Raw genomic sequence first — 21,726 nt, 5'->3', positions numbered from 1 at the left:
CTGGACTGATGTCGTGTACAATATATATGTTATGTAGAGAATCACATTTAAAATGAGAGGTAAAACTGATATTTTTACTGAAAATTGGTCAAAGTGGCTCACTTGTGTTTTAACTGTGAGGCTGGACTTCCTATAATTTCAATGGGCCCTCAAACTTTACCATAAAGGAAAAAAAACTGATATGGCTATGAGTATATTGATGCAGGTGTGGACTAGATGCTGCTCTAATGTTGGACTCTCCCGCTGCTGTCTGTTTGTTCTGTTATTGTAAGTATTTGTGTTATGTTTCTCAAAAACAAAAATAAAAAATAAATTAAAAAAAGAAGAAAGAAAACACCAAAAAAGAGGGAGATACAAAGTTGAGCATGCAACAAGTGCGTTAGATATGAAAAGTGAAGATCTGAGGAGGTAAATTTGTAGGTTTTTCAACACAGAAATGAAGGAGAAAACAAAACAATACGATCAAGAGCAGAAGATCTCAAACATTTAAGAAAAACTGAGTTAATGACAGTGAGACAGAGTGTCTCAATACTGTTGACAGCCCAGGGTTAAGGGGCTTTTTCTGCACTCTCACTTCCCCTAGCGATGCGTGACTGGGCCTCCATGCTCTTTTGTGTCCCTGCGATGTTATGTAAGCCATGTAGGCAGAACAGATAGACAGCGAACAGAGGCCCGGCCTGTGCAGCTCAAGGACCGCTCTGTTTAGAGGCTTGTCCAACTGGACGCCGTACAGCAGCCCACTGATGGGCCACTGAGGGTGGGAAATTACCACGGCTCTCCGAGCATCAGCAAAATGAGAGTAAATCTGGCCCGTAACCTCCCAGTGAATCGAAAATCTATTCTAAAAATTGAATTAGCTTGAAAGTCGCTGAGGAATTTCGAGAACTACTGTGGCCTGTACATAGCATGAGTCTGGTGCTTCAGGAGGAGGACAAAGAGGAAAAAGGAGGTGGATGAGCAACAAACAGAGGGGGATTGGAAAAGAGGAAGGAGAGGAAATAAAAGAGCAAGCTGGCAAAGGAAGCCATAAGAGGAAGCAGAGGAGTCAGAACGAGCAGTGAAGTGAAACCAAAGTGTGCTTGCTTCTGCTGACCGAGCAGATTTCTATCTCAAAGTCTTCAAAACTTCACCTAACGTTAAATTTATTAAAGAACTGTTCTGGGGGGAAATTCACAAGTTCCTCCTATTGGTTTTGTTAAAAAAAAAAAAAAAAAAAAAAAATCCACTACAGCATTGTTTGTGCACCAGCCTTACAAACCTTAATGTAGAGCTCAGATCCTTTTTTGTTGAGGAAGTCCAGCTGTTACACTTGTTTTCTCTTATAATACTTGCTGAAAACATAAACCGTTTTATTTTCAATACCCAATGTAATGATGTGACTGTATTGCTTCTGTCTTGGCTAAGTCTCCCTTAAAAAAGAGACCCCCATCTCAAAGGGACCAACCTGGTTAAATAAAGGTTAAATAAAATCTACTGGATATTATGAACCTGTGTAAAACGCGTGGCTTCTACAGGTAGGTGTTTGTGATGACTGAGTGATATGCTAAAACGGGGTACACACATTAAGAATGATCTTAAATCTGAAGAAAGTTTTTATCTGTTACAGACCCCACACATGAAGATAAAAAAAATCAGGCATTAAACAGTTTTGATCGTACTGTGTGTGGTGTGCCCTGATAATCTAAACACAGCACAGCACACATTAACAATTCTGCCCCACCGCTGATCTTGAATCTAGTCCTCCAAGCCAGAAATCTCACGTGATCTAATAAAAACGAAGAGGAAGAAACATAGCAACAACCGGAAAACACAACATGTTGTTTCGGTTGGGGTACGACTTGGCAGAGATGTTGAATAGACATTCTCGGGCTTTCCACACCTCCACAAGCTGGTCAATATGATGTCATGACTTCATTTCTGAGGTCCACCGAACTTTATTTACACCTAATTCATTGTTACTCAGTGAGGTCACTTCTTGATAGGCTACATATCGTTCTACATCACAATTCACAGAATCAAGACTCGTGAGTTGTCAGCTTTCCCAACACATGAAGATTTTTGGTCGTAAATAGTGAACAAGTTTAATATTTATGATGGTCGGCCCTGACCTGTTTCGGAGCTGATTATCAGGACAAATTCACTCTTGACATACCTCAGACCACAGGATAATCTTATAAAACATACGATGATCTGGTGTTTGCCGTCCTTGGTCAGGAAGGGGGAAAATCGGGACAAAAATGGCCTGATTATCTTTATCTTTAAGACTGAAAGCTTATTGGAGGTCTAAATAGAGGGGGGAGGGGCGTCTCCATTACCTTGAGGTCTCTGTGGATGACGGGGGTCTTGCATTGGTGCAGGCGGGCCACGGCCTCGCAGGTATCACAGAAAATATGGAGGACCTCGGCCTCGCTGAAGCCCACATTCAGCCGCTGGTTCATCTGCTTCACAACTTGACCCGCTTCAGGAGAAGAGAGAACGACGTTAGACTCAGGTAAAGGTCAGACTTCATATTTACTTCACTGCATTTATCGTAGAACAGAGGTTTTACACTGCAAAAATTTAAATCTTACTAAGTGAATTTTTCTCATTTCTATTCCAAATATCTAATCACACTTAAAATAAGACATAATCACCGAAAGAGTAACTTTTCAGTGAGATATAAGAAATTATTTTTAGACAATAGATCTGGAAACTCTTATTTCAAGAAATCTTACCGAGATAATTTTCACTTGTTCCATTGGCAGATTTTCATGCTTAATTCAAGATTTTTTTTGCTTAATTCGAGCAAAAAAAAAACAAAAAAAAAAAACAAGTGAAAATTATCTTGGTAAGATGTCTTGAGAAAAGATTTTCCAGATCTATAGTCTAGAAATAAGTTTTTATATCTCACTGAAAAGTTACTCTTTAGGTGATTATGTCTTATTTTAAGTGTGATGAGATACTATGAGTAGAAATGAGGAAAATGCACTTTGTAAGATTTTGATTTTTTCCAGTGTATATGTCTTTTACCACTAGGCAACCTACACATTACATAAGAAACTGAATCCCTGGCTGTGTTTTACAACAAACATATTAATTTGTGGGAATTAAGAGTTCTTTCCCTCAAAAATGGACTTGAGTTCTATAGTCTATGTTCATTGTTTGGTGATTTACAGTGAAAACATAAGCAACAAATAAAATTAAAGAATCTGGAAGACAGAATAGTTGGCTGTTATGACTCTTCATCTGAACTAAATTAGTTGGATGTTGTTACTGGTGTCACCGCCAGTCAAAACAAATTACATACTAGAGGATGTAGGCAGGCAGGTCAAAATTTAATATCGTACAGATCTCTCTTCACATCGCAGCAACAGACGCTCACAAGAACGAATGCTAATTTGCATTTGAACTGAGGCTTTTGTTTGTGATCTAGTGAAAGTCAGGGTTAATTAAGGACAATATGAAGTATTTAGGCAAAACATTTGGCAATTACTGCGTATCCATCCACTTAATTGATGTAAATGCTTCAACCATCCAAATATTCTAAATTACAGTGAATGTTTGCGTGTAAATTTGTACAGAGACCAAGAGCTACACCATAAAAAAAAAAAAAAAATCAAATAAATGAAGAATATAGGTACATTTATTACAAAAATAGTTTAAGTCATAACAGAATTACCTTAAAAAACTGTGAGTAAATTCATACTAAAATTGTCAGTGATATATAAAAGTGTTTTGTAGTACCTTTACAGTACTCCATGAGGATGAGGACCTCCCAGACACTGTCCGACACAGCGTTGATGGTCGAGTCCAAGTATCCGACGATGTTCTTATGTCCCGACAGTTCCTTCTGCAGGAGGGAAACATGGGAGCGATCAGCACAAAGACATGGGAATATAAAGACAGGGTGATCCCATCGAACAAAGAGTCTGTTCAGGATTTCACAAAATAAAACATTAGACATCACTTGAGGCTATTGAAAAGACTGGGTGCGATTGTCTGTTATTAAATTCACGGACTGGTGCGTTGGCGTGTTTCGGCTTGTTGTGTTTCTGTATTTGTTCAGTCGCTGGCTGCCATTATTGACTGAATGTATAATTTAAAGTGAACTCTAAAGTGAAACAGAAAAGATAACATCGAAAGAGGACGGACCAGTTTATTAGATCGAGTAAATTACAGTTAAGCCAGTTACAGTGGATGAAGTTGAATTTATTGACGGTTTCTGCAGGTTTCAACAAGTGAAACTGAAGACCTTTTTCAGACGAATAAAAAGTTGACTTCAGATCTGATTCACATCCAGAAGCTTTGTTTTATTTGTCTGATCCAAACCTTTGTCAAAAATCCACACAAACAAGCACAAAAGTCTTGAAATCCTTTGATCAAAATGATGTCAAGAAAAACTTTATTTGTGTTTATGCGCAAAAACTAAAAGCAAGACTATAGAAAGTTAACTTCTTATCTGTCTGGTCGTCTAAATTCAGATACTTCGATTTTAGACTTACTAAGACTTTGTTAAGACTTAGGAACACCAAACGAAGTGTAAATAAACTCAAAATAAAACTGAAGCTCTGCCTTATATGTAGTGTTTTTGTCGGTCTATTTGACATTTTAATTTGGAGACATTTTCACTTTAAATCACTGTGCCCTGAAATGCATAAATACTGTACATTGCCAGTACATTTAGTTTTCTACAGGTTTTTAAATTGTGTTTTGTTTACAGTGTTGTCCAGGAAGTTTTTTAGAGTAAGTTTCTGGTTTTTTAAGCAATACTTTTACAGTAAGTTTTCTAGCAAGTTTTTTAGAGTATATACAAACCTCAATATTAATCTGGGTACTAGGGGTGTTAGAAAATATCATTTCTGCAATATATCGCAATATTTCATTTCATAATACTGTAGCAATATTAAAAAGTACTGTATCGCTATTTTTGGGTATTTATTCAAACGCAGATATGGCGGAACTTCAATTTTGGTTTTCTTTATTGTTTATATCTTATTTACTGTCATTTAACACTGTTTTATTAAATAATGGTTATTAGAAACATCCTAAAAGCACTTCTTACTGTCTGAGTGGTAGATGTTAGTTCCTTTGGAAACTAGGAGACTTAGAAAAATTTTGTGATATAGCATTAGATCCTGTTCTAGTCAAATAAAAATGTGTTTGTACACATTTCTGGTGTAATTCAATTCTTCCAGGAAATAATCTTTAAAAACACAAAAGAAACAGTATACTGTTCAGTTTTTGTTAATGTTGGGCCGAAAGGCTGTTATGACCAAATGGGTTGGAGAAGAACCTCCTTCAATACATCTGTGGAAGTATTTGATATCAGACTATATTTCTCTGGAAAGACTAAGATTTTATATTAACGATCAGAAGGATGTCTTTACAGCAAAGTTTGGAAAAGTGCTGGAATATCTGGGAACTCAGACTGCAACTACCTGAAATAGACTTAATAGGAACTTTTGAGATCATCGCTGTGGACATATTTTGGATCTGCCTTATATTTCATACAACCTGTATGTTCTGTGCTGGACTGGATAATTTTGAAAATGTTCAATAAAAAGAATGTTAAAAAAAAAAAAAAAAGAAACAAACAAAAAAATTGGCTTTTTAACAGTATCATGATATATCGTATCGTGATCCTAGTATTGTGATTTGTATTGCTGGATTTTTGCCGATACACACCCCTACTGGTTACTAACCCGCCTGTTTTGTTTTGTCTGTTTTCTCTTCTTGTGCTGTACGCAAAGCTGCTGAATACTTGAATTTCCCTCAGGATTAATAAAACATCTATCTATCTATACTATACTATACTATCAATTAACACCGTACAACCCCCCCCCCCCCACACACACACACACACACACACACACACAAACAAAAAAAACACTCCACAATGAATTAAGTCAAGCTCCTGTATGTGGTTAGACTTTTTGTGTTTTTTTTCATGCCCTTATGCCCTACTGGTCTTTAAATCCACTAATCTTTCTTAACTTGATTCATTGGCTGGATTAAAGCATCAAAGTGTTTGTTGGTCGCTAAATGCCAGCGTGAGCAGAGAGACCGCTGTGTGTTGTGGAAACCGACACACCTAAGGCAACGTCCCAACAGGCCAGAACTGTGTCAGTGTTTAAGGTCAGCTGTGTGTGGGTCTGTGTGGGTGAGTATTACACATTGTTCCAGCTGATGAGGCGGTGAACAGACACACAAAGCTGGGCCAAACAGCTTAGAGTGAGCCACTCGCCGACACACCGGGGTCAAACGCTTAAGACAAGACATCTGCTGTTGTCCGAGCCGTACATGTGCAGTACGCCACGGAACAAACGGGGGGGGTATTTAACCGAGAACGACATAAAACGACGTGAATTATATGCTGTAATCATATGCCCTGTGTAAAAGATCAAAAGACGTTTATCAATGGACCAGGTGCTGTAACACAATGTCACCCAGCACGCAGCCAGAAACCACCTTCTGCTCCTGCCAGACTGGAAATGCTTAAAAACAAGAGGTGGGAAGAGAACCAGGGTGAGGAAGACAGAATGAGGCCGTTTACATGCACCTTGGTTTATGAGAGTCTACCTCTTAATGAAGGTTTGTGTCCCATTTCAAACACGGATCATGCGCGACTTCAAGCCCACGTAAAGGCGGCGGCAAATATGTGCGACAACCGAGTCAAACGTGGATGAAGTAAAATGTCAACATACGTGAAAAATAATCTGTATTTTCCATTCTGACACATCGGGGGCGGGTCTAAAGACAGTACTGAAAACCGCACCCAATAAGAGCTGAAACTGAAGTGAAATTTTAGTTGATGATTAACTATGATGCAAGTAAATTTTCTTTTTCTATCCTTTCTCCTCCACTAGTTTTCTATCTGCGTAACAACGGTTGACTACAATTATTAAAAAATTGCTACATTTCCTTAATAAATAGTGTTCAGGGCTTTATTTATTTGAGCTACAGAAGGTGCCGGGCCTTTACTCCCTCTGTCTAGTAAGTAAAAATAGTCCTATTTAGGTCAAGGTTTATTTGTATAGCACATTTAAAAACAGACACTACTGCCCCAAAGTGTTGTCCATTATCATGAAACAGAATATAAGTAAAAGACAATAAATAAAATAAAACAATACTGACACACAGTTCATGCATTAAAAATATTAAAACAATAAATATAAACGCTAAAGACAATAATTTAAAACTAAAGATAACAGTAACATGTGAAGCTCAGCTCAAATGCAAAAATGTGACTTTTAAGCAGTGATTTGAAACTCAACAGAGGTAGCAGCTCCAATGTCCGGTTAAATAAGAGAAGGTGCAAGTCTGCGCAGAGATTTAAAAACCATGAGTAAAAATTTAGGCCAAAACCTAAGTAGTACTGAAAGGTGCTTTTCCACTAATAGAAGACTTCTTTCACTGTGTCAATAATAAAATCCCTCCAGCATTTCACTGCCTAGTAGAGCTTTTACTTTTAAGTTGATTTTCTTTCATATTTTTTAACTTTCAGCAAAAAGACACACACCTGCAGTGGCCGAAATAGGACAGTAACACCACAGCATAGTGTGGAAAACAGATGACATTCGAAGCGAACATTATGCTTTACTGGTACATTATATGGCATACACACCTTAATATTTTCGTTTTGTCTTTATTTGAGAACTAGCCTTGGATATTACTATAGACTCAGCCTGTAATTGACTGCTGGCTTTTATTTGAGGATTATTATTACCTAATGTAGGAGACGGATCATTCATTGGCACTAAACCTTGGAACAAAAATGACCCTTTTGTTTGACAAAAACAAAAAAAGCACAGGGCAAATACGGCAAAAACACCTTACCTTTATATAACCTTTTACTAACATATATAAAGTACTGGTAATGACATAAATACAAGTCTTGCACCTTAACCCATTCATGCATGAAGTGTGAGAACCTTAGTTAAGATTTTTTTCTTCAGTGTTTTTACTCCTCCTTAGGCATGAAAAAAACAATGCGATCGAGTTTTTTTTTTCTGTGGAGTTACAAAAATACCCATGCATTTAATTTTGAAGTAAAGAAACGTGTTTAAAACCCAATATCAGAAAGTGATATGAAAACAATGAAATAAAAACATTTTTAATGATGCCTGATGTCTTCTCACATTTTAACATATTCTAATGCTAGTAATTACTCACTTCATGGAATATGCAAAAAAAAAAAAAAAACCTTCTTGTCTAACAAATAATTGATTTACACTTAAACATGTTACTGCAGATCAGGCTAATCAAGAACAGCAAAGTTACAGTAATGGTATGAATGTCAGTGTATGGGATGGTGTGTAAGTGTTCACTGTGTTGGCTGATATGGAACTAAAACATCAAAACCCATGAATATACAAGAGAAAAGCTGGAGAAGAACTGTCCACTGTAGTGACCTATGCATGAAAGGGTTAAATGAAGGACAAATGATAAAACTGACATTTGACAAAATTAGTCAAACGTCTCAAACACTGGAAAAAAAACAGATGAAATATGATATTTCTGGGGGGGGTTTTTACAGCTCAGTAGAGATGATTATCATGATCGGGGAAAAGAATAGTGGGTTAGCTCAGATAACTGTGATAAGGCAATTAAGTTGTAATTGTGGCACGCCCACACCCAATAACATACAGGAACTATCAAGTGTCAAATACCACAACAACCTGCAAAATGGATGCTCCGTCTGGCAGCTTCATTGGACTTTTTCAGTCATTTGGGTTTGAGCCAGAACCCTCGTGGACAGAGGACAGTGGGCTACCCCAGAATACCCCCCCCCCCCCAGGCTTTATTTTAGAACTCGTACACCTAGTGACCACAGTACCCCAGTGTTTTAAGATCCCTAGAGACTGCTGACCCTGTTGAGTCTGGGGTGGCATTGTAGTACGAATACAAAGAGCGCTGGACCAAGTTCACAGCCACATAACTTCCAGAGGAACACAAGCCTCAACTACCAGCTGTTAATTTAACATGCATTACAAACCACAGGGGTTTCTGCACTTGTTGCGCTCGCAGATGTTGTGCAGTTAAATTCTGCTTTTTATTACACTGCTGTTACGTAACTACTGGTCATGTCCATGTGAATAAAAAACTAATGTCTGCTTTTGCTTTACAACTAATTATCTTAGTTAATGAGCACAAAGACTTCCAAAAACACCCTGTGCAGAAAAAGTTAAGAGAGGTGTGTAATGAAAGTTTTGGAATATAATGTCTGAAAATCAGCAGGAAGAGAAGTAAATACTTATATCCTGAAAAAATTAGCCATTGTTTCATTCCTAATTATTTCTAAAATTTGTGAAGTTTGTGTAACATTATTTCAAGGTTACAAACAACCACCAAAGTAGCATACGCTTTGCAAGGACCAGATTACAATAAAGACAGGAAGAAATCATTTGAGATAAGAAGTGTGTTTCTAAACGATGTAAGTAGAGGCCATGACGCTTCTCTCACCATGATAGTGATCTCTCTCTTGCAGACATTTAGGTCGGGGACGTTGTTGACGTACATCCTTTTCAGAGCGCAGCGGACACCGCTGTGAGTACGAGCCAGGAACACCACTGAGAAACCTCCTGCAAAAACAGAAGACGACAAGTTACCAAATGAAACTAAATTAGGTATTGCTCAGAGAGGACTTGCATCTAATTGATGAGAAGCAGACTTTGGCTTGTGCTCTCACTGACAATTACAAAGACATTTTAGGATTAGGGTGCAGTGGTTGAGCTTGTGTTAGCCAAATCTTTCATCACAAACTACTTTTCCCTAAATGTCTCATTTCCCACATACCAACTTCTGTTGATTGGGCGGTTGGCCGACATGGCAGCCAGCAAAAACACATCTGATTTTATCACATGCAGAATGCTATTGAACTATTAAGATGGAAGGTTCTACAGCAGGTTTTTGTTTCCATCGAGTTTTGCGCTTATACAGCTTGTTGACACGGTGTTAATGAGTGGCTGTCCTCACTCTGTGGGTGAATGGACACCGGCTCCGGGATGGGACAGACTCTGGTCTCATTAGGACGAGCTGAGTCACTGAATAACCGGCATCAAAGTCCACCGACAGAAAGAAACGCCGTACAATGGCACACTTGTTGCTCAACAAGTTACCTTAGGTCAGCTGAAAAGCAATATGGATTCAGTTTGGGAATGGAAATAGAAGGAGGGAGGTGATGAGACCAGAGGGGAGAAAGGCTTTTATCGAGTCATTTATAGGGGTCAAATTTCTCTAAACCCACTTTTATTAGTCTTTGGTTCATTTATTTGTGTATTTGGACCCTAATAGTTCATACAGTTTGAATTTGAACCCTCCAGGTGCTGCAAAGCCATCTTTATATTCATTTTGGCAAAAATCAAGTGGATTTCTACAACCCGTTTTAATTCCTGCTTAATTTGTTGCGTCTATAACTAGTTACATCACGACATTTGCACATATCAGGTCCAGACTTCAAACGAACATTTCTCTGTGTACGACAAAATTGTTTGTCAGCAGCAGCGGTTGTAGTCCATACTGAAAATATGTCCAAACTTGGAGCCCATTTCCTAAAATGTTCAGTTGTTGGTTGAATGGGACAGAGTAGCACAGCCAATAACCTGGAGGGGGGCGGGGCCTGAAGTGGCTCATGTGCATTTAAAGGGCCAGCACTCCAAACCACCTTTCTGGTGTCATTACTCTGAAATAGGGCTGAAGATGGACCTGTGAAGTTGAATGAATGAAGAATTCAGACCCAAGCAGAGCATTTACAGTTTATGGAGACCGCAGGGAAATGTCTGAAAATCATAATTCCATTTTTAAAGCAAAATATTACTCCTTTAACACTAAGGATGCATCGGTCTAATTCCTGATAACAATACTGTCGCCACCAACTATTGCTCCATAACCAGTGTTCATAAAATATTAACGAATAAACTATATGCAAAACACTAGCATTGTTGTTTTATGTATAAAGCTGAAATATGCTTGACTTAAATGCTGCTTTCCTAACCTACAAAAATAAATGTGACAAATACATCCACACAAGGTAACTGGAGTGGTTATTTAGTTTCCCCTAGCATTATAAAACTTTAATAAACCATTATAGAATAAAAAGAATACTCTACCACTCTGGAGAGAAGCTATACTAAACTACACTAATTAACTATTTTTTCACACACTTGTGGAAAAAAAATAGTTAATTAGTGTATGGGGAGAATAATCTATTATTCATGACACTAAGTAGATTTGGTTCTAATTACTTCTCACTATTTTCCAAATATTGTAATAATATACACTCAACATTACAGAAAAAGACCAAATAAAAAGCCATCACGCCTAAGCCTTCCACACAAAAACTAAAAACTTTACCTCTAAACTGGCAACCTTCTAGTGTTATCCTCCTTCTAAAGCTCAAACAAAATATACAAAACTAACAGCATATAGATGTAACAGATCCATTTTTAATAAATACTATGTCTGACAAAAACAGGTGTGAGAAACTGTGATATATGAGAAAGAAAAAAGCATTCTGAGTATTCGGTTTTTAATCCTTATTCATGTAGGTTAAACCTGAGTATCCCCATGAGAACAACAAAGAGAGGATAAAGACAAGAGCTCCAGTCAAAGCAAACAGTGAAGTGCTTCTGTGTGTTCAGTCACAACAGTGCGAGTTAATGTAGCACACACACTATCAGATCAGAGCAGTGACTGATGCCATTCTGTAGCGCTGAGGGATGAACGAGCAGATACGGAGACGACCTGTTCCAGAGACAACGCCGATAATTACAGCTTCAACCAACCACCGCTAGAGATCAGATAGGTTTAATGTGACGACTTAGTGATAATGGGATACAAAGAGTCTCATTTCAAAACCATTACAGGTTCATTTCACATGAACGAGTTTCAGTACAAGAGCAGATCTTTAAAACGGGACCAAAATCAGGACTGGCTTCAATATACAGGGGTCATATTTTTGCTAAACCCACTTTTATTTGTCTTTGGTTCATTTATTTGTGTATTTGGACCCTGATAGTTGAAAAAGTTTGAGTTTGAACCCTCCAGGTGCTGCAAAGTTATCTTCTTATTATTCATTCCAGCAAAAACTGAGTGGATTTCTGCGACTCGTTTTAATTCCTGCTTAAATTTGTTACATTTTATAACTAGTTACATCACGACATTTGCATATATAAGGTCAAAATTTCCGACGAACATTTCTCCAAGTACACCATAACCGTTTGTCAGCAGCAGCGGTTGTAAAAACTGAAAATATATCCAAACTTCGTGCTAGTTACCTAAAATGTTCAGTTGTTGGTTGTATTAACAAACACAAGTGGCTGAATGGGACAGGAAGCACGGCCAACAACCTGGAGGGGGCGGGGCCTGAAGTGGCTCATGTGCATTTAAAGGCCCAGGGCTCAAAACCACCTTTCTTGTGTCAATACTCAGAAATAGGGTTGAAGATGGACCTGTGGAGTTGAATTAATGAAGAACTCAGACCCAAGTATAGCATTTACAGGTTGTTATGATAATAATAATAATAATAATAATAATAATAATAATAATACATTGGTTTTGTATAGCGCTTTTCTAAGTACTCAAAGTTTATATAGACCACAGGGAAATGTTTTAAAATGCATAATTCCATTTTAAAAAGCAAAATATCACTCCTTTAACAAGACAAGAACAGTGAATAATAATGTGACCATTTTACTTTTCTTATAAATGGTTCTGACAGTCATTGACACCGTTGAAAATGCTTATAATGATTGAAATTGGTTTTCCTCAAACTTAGTGCCAGGACCCACAGTGGGTTGTGGAGCCATTTTTATTATGTCACCACCTGGCAGTGTGAGTTTTATGCATAAAATACATAACTGTAATATGACAAGTTAATTCATTCTCCTTATTGAAAAACAGAAGGAAAGTGTCTACTGGAAGAGTTTCTAAACGTTGACCTCACCAAAGTCATGTGAAATGCAGACGAGAGGCCTCAGCTGTAAGAGACAGAACTGACAAAAACAACAAAAGACGTGTTTCCATTTCTAACATTACTTATTAAAAGCGGTCGTTGACGTTCTCTTTCTGACTGTGAATGCCTTTCCAGTGTTCTAGTACTTATTCAGTACTGTTTTAACAGTGGAAGAATCAATGAAAATTCAGATATTATGACAAATCATGGTGTATTTTAGTAAACATGGGTCCTGATGAGACTTTAGTTTACTTTTTTTGGTCTCATACTGCAGATGTATAGGACCCACAGATCTAAATCAATCAAAATCAATTGACATAACATCAGTTTAAACTATGCATTTCAATTTGTCTTGTTTTTATCTTATCAAGTGGGTTTTATTTTGTTTCGTTGGATTATTTCCATGCTTGGAAAATGTGAAACTGTGAACCTGTCAGACTTCCTGAATTCTAAGTACACTGGCAGCATCAGAAAACTAAATCATATAAAAAGTGAAAAAGGAACAGCAGAGGGGAAAAAGAACGATCGGAGTTAATAAATGATTGTGCTTCCACTATGTCTGCATGAATTTAGCTTCCCAGCCACTGTTTCCATTCTTGGCTGCTGCTTTCTTTAAAAAAAAAAAAAAAAAAAAGATACAGATACAGAAATTCTGCCAAGACAAAGTGCAACAGCAAAGGCGTTTACACCTGCTGGATGCTGTTCATCGATTTGCCTTGGTCCGCTCTCTGTGCCAAGGTTAGCTCGATGGTCACTCCAAACGGCTGGTCCAGGCTTAAATTGATTTCCTTTAACGAGGCAGTTGAGTGTAAAACCGTCCAGAGAGCCGGGGGAGTGGGAGGAAACTTCAGCCTGAAAACTGAATCATATGACACAGCCTTATGAAAGAGCTGCTTTTAAAACACTAGGATGCGCCCATTTATTAAGAGACGACTTTCTGCGTGCTGAAACACAATTCTATGTGATGTAGAGCCAGCTTTCTAATCTTCAGAATTGCCTTTATTGTCATTTGACAGCACAGAGTACATCAAACAGTGCTTGCCATGTGGGGAGAAAAAAAAAAAAAGCCATCCTGAGTCATCTTGAGCCAATCGTAACCTTTATGTGCTGCTTTCACAAAAAGACGTAGGATGCAGACGTAGTAAAGATCAAACTTGAGGCAAGAGGATGTGGGGGTTGCATGGACCGGATGACAGATTTTACAAGGCGAAATCCATTTGCTTAAGCAAAAAGGCCAAAAGGTTGAAAAGAAAAAGCTATTCAAACAAGCATGGAAGAGATAAAAACACACAACCAACTTTCATTGAAAACCAGAACATTCAAGTTTCACACTTACGGTATGACCCAACCAATATCTACTCCAATCTAAGAAATACTGTATTTTTAAAGGAGTGATATTTTGCTTTTTTTTTTTTTAAAGGAATTATGCATTTTAAAACATTTCCCTGTGGTCTACATAAACTGTAAATGCTCTGCTTGGGTCTGAATTCTTTATTCATTCAACTCCACAGGTCCATCTTCAACCCTATTTCTGAGTAATGACACCAGAAAGGTGGTTTGGAGCGCTGGCCCTTTAAATGCACATGAACCACTTCAGGCCCCGCCCCCTCCAGATTATTGGCTGTGCTGCTCTGTCCCGTTCAACCAACAACTGAATGTTTTAGGTAATCGGCTCCAAGTTTGGACATATTTTCAGTATGGACTACAACCGCTGCTGTTGACAAACAATTATGTCGTACTCGGAGAAATGTTCGTTTGAAGTCTGGACCTTATATGTGCAAATGTCGTGAAGTAACTAGTTATAGACGTAACAAATTAAGCAGGAATTAAAACGGGTTATACAAATCCACTAGGTTTTTGCCCAAATAAATATAAAGATAGCTTTGCAGCACCTGGACGGTTCAAATTCCAACTTTTTGAACTGTCAGGGTCCAAATACACAAATAAATGAACCAAAGACTAATAAAAGTGGGTTTAGAGAAATTTGACCCCTATAAATGACTCGATAAAAGCCTTTCTTCCCTCTGGTCACATCGCCTCCCTCCTATACTGTTGCTGCATTAATGGACAATTCCCGGTCAATGTGGACGTTAATGTATGCCTGTGTCCACTGCATCGCTCTGTTTTTAGTCTGTTCTTTACCATATAGAAATAATGTTCCGGTGTGGATAATGTCTGAATGTCTCAGAGTCATCTCCAAACTGTCTCAGCCATGAATACATTTTATGTTTTTGTTACCTTGAATTGAGCAGTTTATATCTACAGAGTGGGTTACCTCCATGTTTCCCCCGATATTTGAGAACAGGCGTCCTTTCGAGTCACATACTAGTCTAATATAAGACTATTGTACAGTGTTTTAAAGTGGTGTAAATTTTCTTTGTGAGATAAACAAGGATGCAACTGTTAACTCACATGTCCACCATTATCTAATATAAGACTATTATATCCTGTGTATATCAATGTTCTTATTTCATGTATCGGTTGTCGGCCAGTATATTGGATATCTGCTTTTTTTAGCCCCCGATTTTGGCATCAGCATCAGCCCCAAAACTCCCATATCGGTCAGGCTCTAGTTATTACCTGCTTTACTAAAGGGCCTTAAATGGACAAATCAAACACCAGCTCCACTGAGGATCTTTCGAGGTCACTGTAGTGTGATATTCATCTGGTTGAAATCTGTAGCTTCACTGCTAGCTGCTAATGAATATTCCACACTGAACCTGTAAATGCACTTTAAACCGGCCAAGGTATGAGACTACAGCATGGTTTTTTAGTATGAGATACAGAGCATGTCAAGTGAATGCAGAACTGATTTGTAAATCTTTGCATTTTGGAACCAAATTGGGGGTTTCTCACAGTTTTCAGGGGCTTTGGGTGCCAAGCCTTATTTTCTACAAAATGCAAGGATTTTGGAAGTCACCAAACAAGAAAATCTTACCTCTTTCATTAAAAAGTACATAATTTCACATACTTCGGGACTATTATTATTTCTATCTCTATGTACAAAAATCCAGAAAAGCTGGAGTAGATAACAAATGCTCATTAAATATGTCTGTCATAACCTACATCTTTGGCAAAGTCATTTACTAGCAAGCCTCAACAGTAGAAAAACCCTGCAATTAATTTATGTTAGTTATATTAAATGAAAACTTCACTTTGTGAATACTGATGAGGGCCACAAGACAAAACATATTGGCCTCATATTAGTTTTTCTACAGTAAATCACCCATTTCCTCCATTAACAGGAAAAAAAAGGTATTTTTCCTTAACATACCTACAGTGAATAGAGTAACTGGTCATTAATTGGTTAGCTACAAGTTAAGGTAACTAATCAAACTACTTGCCAACTGCTACAAGTCAGAATTGTCTTCATGATTTAAATTGTGGTTAAGGTCATGTTATCGGCTAGTTTTGTGGAAAACCGTCCTCATACTCCGTTTCAGAGTATTTGCTGGTGTGATTCCCCAACACCAGCTGTTCCTTGTGTATAAAGAGGGGCTAATTTTTGTGTCTCCACAGGGGCACAGGCATGTGAAAAGTTAAAGCTAAAGGCCTCAGTAGCAGTGCTTCATGGCTGCCTGCTGGCCTGATCTGGAACTGACTGAGGCCATATGCTCCAGGATCAGGTTCTCACTAAATCACTACCCTGGGGCTTTTGTTGCCTCCCATGACTATGCCAGCCACGGAAGTGGTACGCTATTGAGTGCATTATGCTCCTGAGTGGCTGTGGATGGAATGATTTGTTTTAGAGGGGCTTTGTGCCCAGCATACCAACTTCCCGGACAAATGAGAGACCCCCCAAAGCAACACAAAAGGCCCCTCACTGTACAGGAGACTGGATTCAACTAATAACAACAACAAAGCTGTCTATGACTATTGACTGACACCAGCTACATTGATGCAAACACTAACACGCTACAGCAAACAAAGAGCTTGAAGAGTGGATGCAAATACCATATGTACGGACTGGGTTCGGCTACAATGACTGGAACTCAAAGCATTTTTATACTCTCAATGGCAACAGACATAATGCATAGAAATACCTGATGGCAGGAATTTTGATTGAATTCGGTATTAGTTTAATCCAACCAAAACAAAGAGGGGATTTCACACCACTGCCCTTGAGATCACGACAAACAAAATCCTAAAAGAAGGGATTCCCCTTACAACTCACTGCAGCCAAACAGATAAGATGGGAAAATACAACTATTTCATTTTTGACAAGATAAGTAAAAGCGGGTCTTGGTGATCAGTTTCATTTTAGACATGTTTCAACTTCATTACCAGGGTTTTTTTTAGTACACATATCAGATTGTGTTAAAATGTTCATTTCAGCTCTTTCATTATCAAAAGATGTCTATTAACCATACAAGAACGCATTTAGTTATACCCGTGTGCACTATGTCTGTTGTACATCTAGAGTACTAGGTGTCTATTAGTAAGCTGTAGAAAAACAGCTGGATGACACCAACACAAATGTCACATTTCTTAAGTTAAATTTGGCTGATATGACCATCCCTCTCAAAACTAATTCAACACTTGAAATAAAGTACTTGAAATGTAGATAAATACGTCCATCAGTGAATATCAAACTCAAAGTAAATAGTCAATATAAATGCAACTGAACTTGAACATAAAAATCTAGGTAATTCTCGATTTTTTATTCTTTATTTTATGTCAAGTCAGTGAGTCCACTTGAGAAGCTTGATTTGAGCCCTTGGTCATAACTCCAGCCAAGTCCTGCCAATACTAATGGTTTAGAAAACATCCCATCTGCGTTCATTAATCAGTCTTTCTATATTTTTTTTTATAAATTATAGGTATGACAAGAAAATTGTCTCACCCCTACTTTCAGTGTCACTAGGATGTAGAAATTTTAGAACATGAAGGCACACCCAGGACTAAAACATGACACTAGAGACCTGATAAATGTGGAAGCCTCCATATTTTTTTCACGTAACCAACCTCAGTTTGACTGACACATCTGTTGTGCTAACATGCTGTATATCTGTGTAAATCAAGAGATGAGTCTCTCCCAGCTTCAGTTTCACACTGATAACACAGCGAAGTTCTTGTGCAACCGAATCCAAGTACTGAAACATTGCTGGTGGGCATGTCTAACTCCAGTACTCTGCAGCCATTAGTCACATCTCACCGTGATTGTACCTCCCCTCGTTTTTATCTGCGAGCAAGCGGCACGAAAGAGAGGAGAGGATTTGGAAACACTTCGCTGTTGAGGACATGGTCAGTTGTCAGTGACAGTTGGGAGGAAAATCCCTGAGTCCATCAGGCCAGGAAGAAAGGAGGAGGGGTACGGACATTAAAGCCCGGTGCTGGAGGAGGGCTGTAATTACTGGAGAATTTTTCCCGGCCCTGTATCCAGCACTAGGGACCCTGACATCACTGTAAAGCCTGACTAACTAGGGCAGTCACAGCAGCCCACATGACAGCCTGTGGAAGAGGCTTGAAAGAGGATCTCAACAGCCTGTGTGAAACAGATACTCGGCATGCCTTGTGATATAAGCAAGAAAAAAAAACTTCAGAAGTGGTAGAGGAGTGTCTGAAAGAGGGAGGATTAGAGGATTTAGCAACATGCAGCGAACAGAGATCATACGTTTATAGTTCTGCTTAGTCTCCAGGCGCAGATGTTCTTCCTCTGAAGCATGATGTCATCAGTGATAACAGACCACTTTCTGACCGATCATTCTTTTACTCTTCACACCACAGATTTACACTTCAGCGTGACATTTTAGTTTGTTAAAAAGCTACAAACAGAGTGTGGTTTGATTTGAAGCCCTTCCTCAACTTGTAGACCTGCTTTTAAGAAGGAAGAATGGCATTTCTTTTGGAGAACATTTGGAGCAGGCTGAGGTATTTCCTCCTGGAGGCCCCCCATCCCCTAACATGAACCCACAACACTTCCCATACAACTTCTCACAGTTTTAAAGTGTGAAGATAAGAGCAACACGCTTAAAGCAGCTTTTGTTTGCTCTGTGCTGCAAATCTACTGTGACCGAACTCTCAAGCTTTGTTTCATCTAGAGGAAGAGAAAGTATGAGAAAAGGCTATTTTTCTTCTTGTATAAATAAAGGACTACAGGTACGAAATTGAGCGATGTGGTGAAAAGTTTAAAGGTGTGTTAGTAGCTCTGCAAATAGTGATTATGATTGATTAATCCCCCATTGTCTGGCTTAATCCTTTATAATAAAAATGTCAAACAAGATGAGAACATAAACATAAAAGCCTGAATTTTCCCAGACTCAGTAATGTTCACAGAGAGCTTATTTTCTGTCAACAACAGCCCAATATAAAGACATTTTTCATGCTTATATTTGATATAAAGGGAAACCCAGAGATGCTTTCTCATTTTGTGTAAAAACTAAACTAAAATTACTGGGGGAGTTATCAAAATGAACTGGTATTGAAATGTTTACACCTCTAATTTTACTTATTTACCTTACAGAGTAACTCATCTCTTCTCTACCCTCTTTTCCGCTGTAAATCTACACCTGGCCTGTTTCTTGTCCAACTTTCCTCTGACATGAGTGTCAATTTATCATGTTGAAAGAACAAAGAAACCCAATTAAGGTCAACCCTCAGAAGGAGACTTTGCCATAACTGGATGCTCACCTATAGTTGGTTATTTGGTGTTGGTTTTTACAGAGTCTCGCATATTAGATGAGGGTGGAGGATTTAGAATCCTGGTTCTAAACCCAAAACTGATTCGTTTAAAAAGGAAGCTATATATATTACCATACTGACACTGTAAGAGTTAATGATATTCATTTTTGATTCATACAGTGAATAAAAGGTGTTTTTTTTTCCCACTGAAAACACAGCAAATGGATTTCTATCAACTGGCATCAAGGTCTTTTCCAGCTTGCAGTCCTGGACCAGCTGCTCTTGCTAATTACCAATAATGACTTTTTGATCCCCAGCGCTTTAGTAAATCCTTTGAGATTTGGAATAATACAGGCTAATGCGGGAAGTACGTTTGTTCTGGCTTCTGATGAAGCTGCCAAGCCACTTTGTAATTGTTAAACAGGAGTTACAAAACAAAAAAGCTGAAAACTAAACTCGGCATGTCAACATCTACCAGAATGCTCCATTATTTCATCGGAGTCTGGAGTTATTAATCTGCACATCAGACACATTCTTTAGGAGCTGTCAGACATCAGTTTGCAAACCTCGAGCCCTGGTAACCCACTTTAGACTAGTGACTATCTGTTAAAAACGCTGCTTAATCCATTTCTCCTCAGTCTTCAACAGTTACACTATAGTGTCACTCACACAAATGCATGAGTGGCATAGGTTGCTGGACTAAAATTAGACATGCACTTGCTTTTCACGAGCAGTTGAGAGATTCTGCACACTGTGGGCCTTTTCCTGACCGAACACTACAACTCCATTTATTCTGGACCTTTAAACATAGGACTCCTCTTTGGGTTTTGACAGATGAAATCAGATGTTTTTGTACAAATTCTCATGACACATTTATCTCCAACTAGTTCTCTGACATGTCAAGTTACTGTATTACACAGACAAACTGAAAATATAATACTGTGATTCATTAACACTCCCTCTCATCTGCATCACCGTGTTTAAAGTAGCCCAACCGGAAATGCTGGAATAACCATTATGGACATGCAGTAAAGTTAAGTGTGCAGTATGACTATACTGAGGGGATAACCAAGACCGTGTCAGGTCAGATATTTTTAAACTGCTAGAGGTGAGGGTGGCACTCAGCCAAAATGCACAAAAGATAGGGGGATGCTACAAGGACGTCGTTCTAATATGAGCAAAAATATTCACTAGGTGACTCAAGAACCTTAAATTGAGAAATATTCCAACATCTGGAAGTATGACTGGGTTTTAGCTGATGTCAGCATGAGCATATGTTCAGAGTGGGGAAGCAGAAGTCTGTGTCAAATAACAATCTGATCCAAAACACCAAGTACCCAATACCTGTAAGAAGAGTTCAATTTCACTTCTGCCCATGAGTTCCTGAAATGCATGTTTATTTTTGCAGACAAAGGCTTTACATCTGCACTGACAAACTCCACTATCTGCTAGAATCTTCTGTGACTGTCAAACGTCAAAGTAACAGCGTGTCCGTTTTTGTTTAGATGTGAGCTAGTGCGCATGACTAACATGACAACAATGTGAAAGATGAACTGCGATAAATGGTCGAAAGTGAGGCTTCATCTTTGGAAAAGAAAACGACAAATAGGCAAAGTGAAATCATGTGAAACAGCAGCTTAAATTCAGACTGGACATCAAATCTGCAACCACAATCAGCAGTTTAACTGTTATCTTTAAGGCACATCATTTTATCTTACATATTATCAACATGAGAGGAAGATATTTACGAGTATGTACTATCTGACCTCTTCTTTTAACACTTTAAATTTGAAAAGAGTGAGAATCAATAAGCAGAATAAGAATTAGCCCAATAAGACAATAATAAAAGAGCAACATATATGAAACTGAAATGTATAGACTGTCACTATGGCTACGTTCAGACTGCAGGCAAATGTGGCCCAAATCCGATTTTTTTGCCCGTATGTGACCTGTATTTGATCTGTTAAAGACAGTTTGAACAGCACAAGTCCAATTTTTTCCATTTCCAACCCAGGCCACTTTCATATGTGGTTCTATATCCGATACATATCAGATATTTTGCAAACTTCAGACTGAAAAGCCAGGTTGCATTTATCCAACATTTACGTCATTGAAATGCGAAAAACGTCACAATTCTGCGTCCCAGGAGGAGGAGCAGCAGGTAAACAACAACA

General features: G+C 38.3%; 1 protein-coding gene across 3 annotated transcripts in view; it reads right to left on the bottom strand.

Annotated features, from left to right (window-relative positions):
- bmp2k (BMP2 inducible kinase) overlaps positions 1-21,726 on the bottom strand; it is a 118,532-nt gene that overhangs the window by 80,222 nt on the left and 16,584 nt on the right. For all 3 annotated transcript variants that reach the window (XM_030143138.1, XM_030143139.1, XM_030143140.1), the window contains 3 exons: positions 9,442-9,560; positions 3,724-3,829; positions 2,316-2,458 (listed from right to left, as the gene is read on the bottom strand). In XM_030143138.1, coding sequence (XP_029998998.1) covers positions 2,316-2,458; positions 3,724-3,829; positions 9,442-9,560 — 368 coding nt within the window. The remainder of the gene's footprint in view (positions 1-2,315; positions 2,459-3,723; positions 3,830-9,441; positions 9,561-21,726) is intronic.

The sequence above is a fragment of the Sphaeramia orbicularis genome, chromosome 9 (genome assembly GCF_902148855.1).
Source record: "Sphaeramia orbicularis chromosome 9, fSphaOr1.1, whole genome shotgun sequence".
In the NCBI taxonomy this organism is placed as follows: domain Eukaryota; kingdom Metazoa; phylum Chordata; class Actinopteri; order Kurtiformes; family Apogonidae; genus Sphaeramia; species Sphaeramia orbicularis.
Note: the sequence above shows the minus strand (reverse complement) of the source record. Positions and strands in the feature narration are given on the sequence as shown.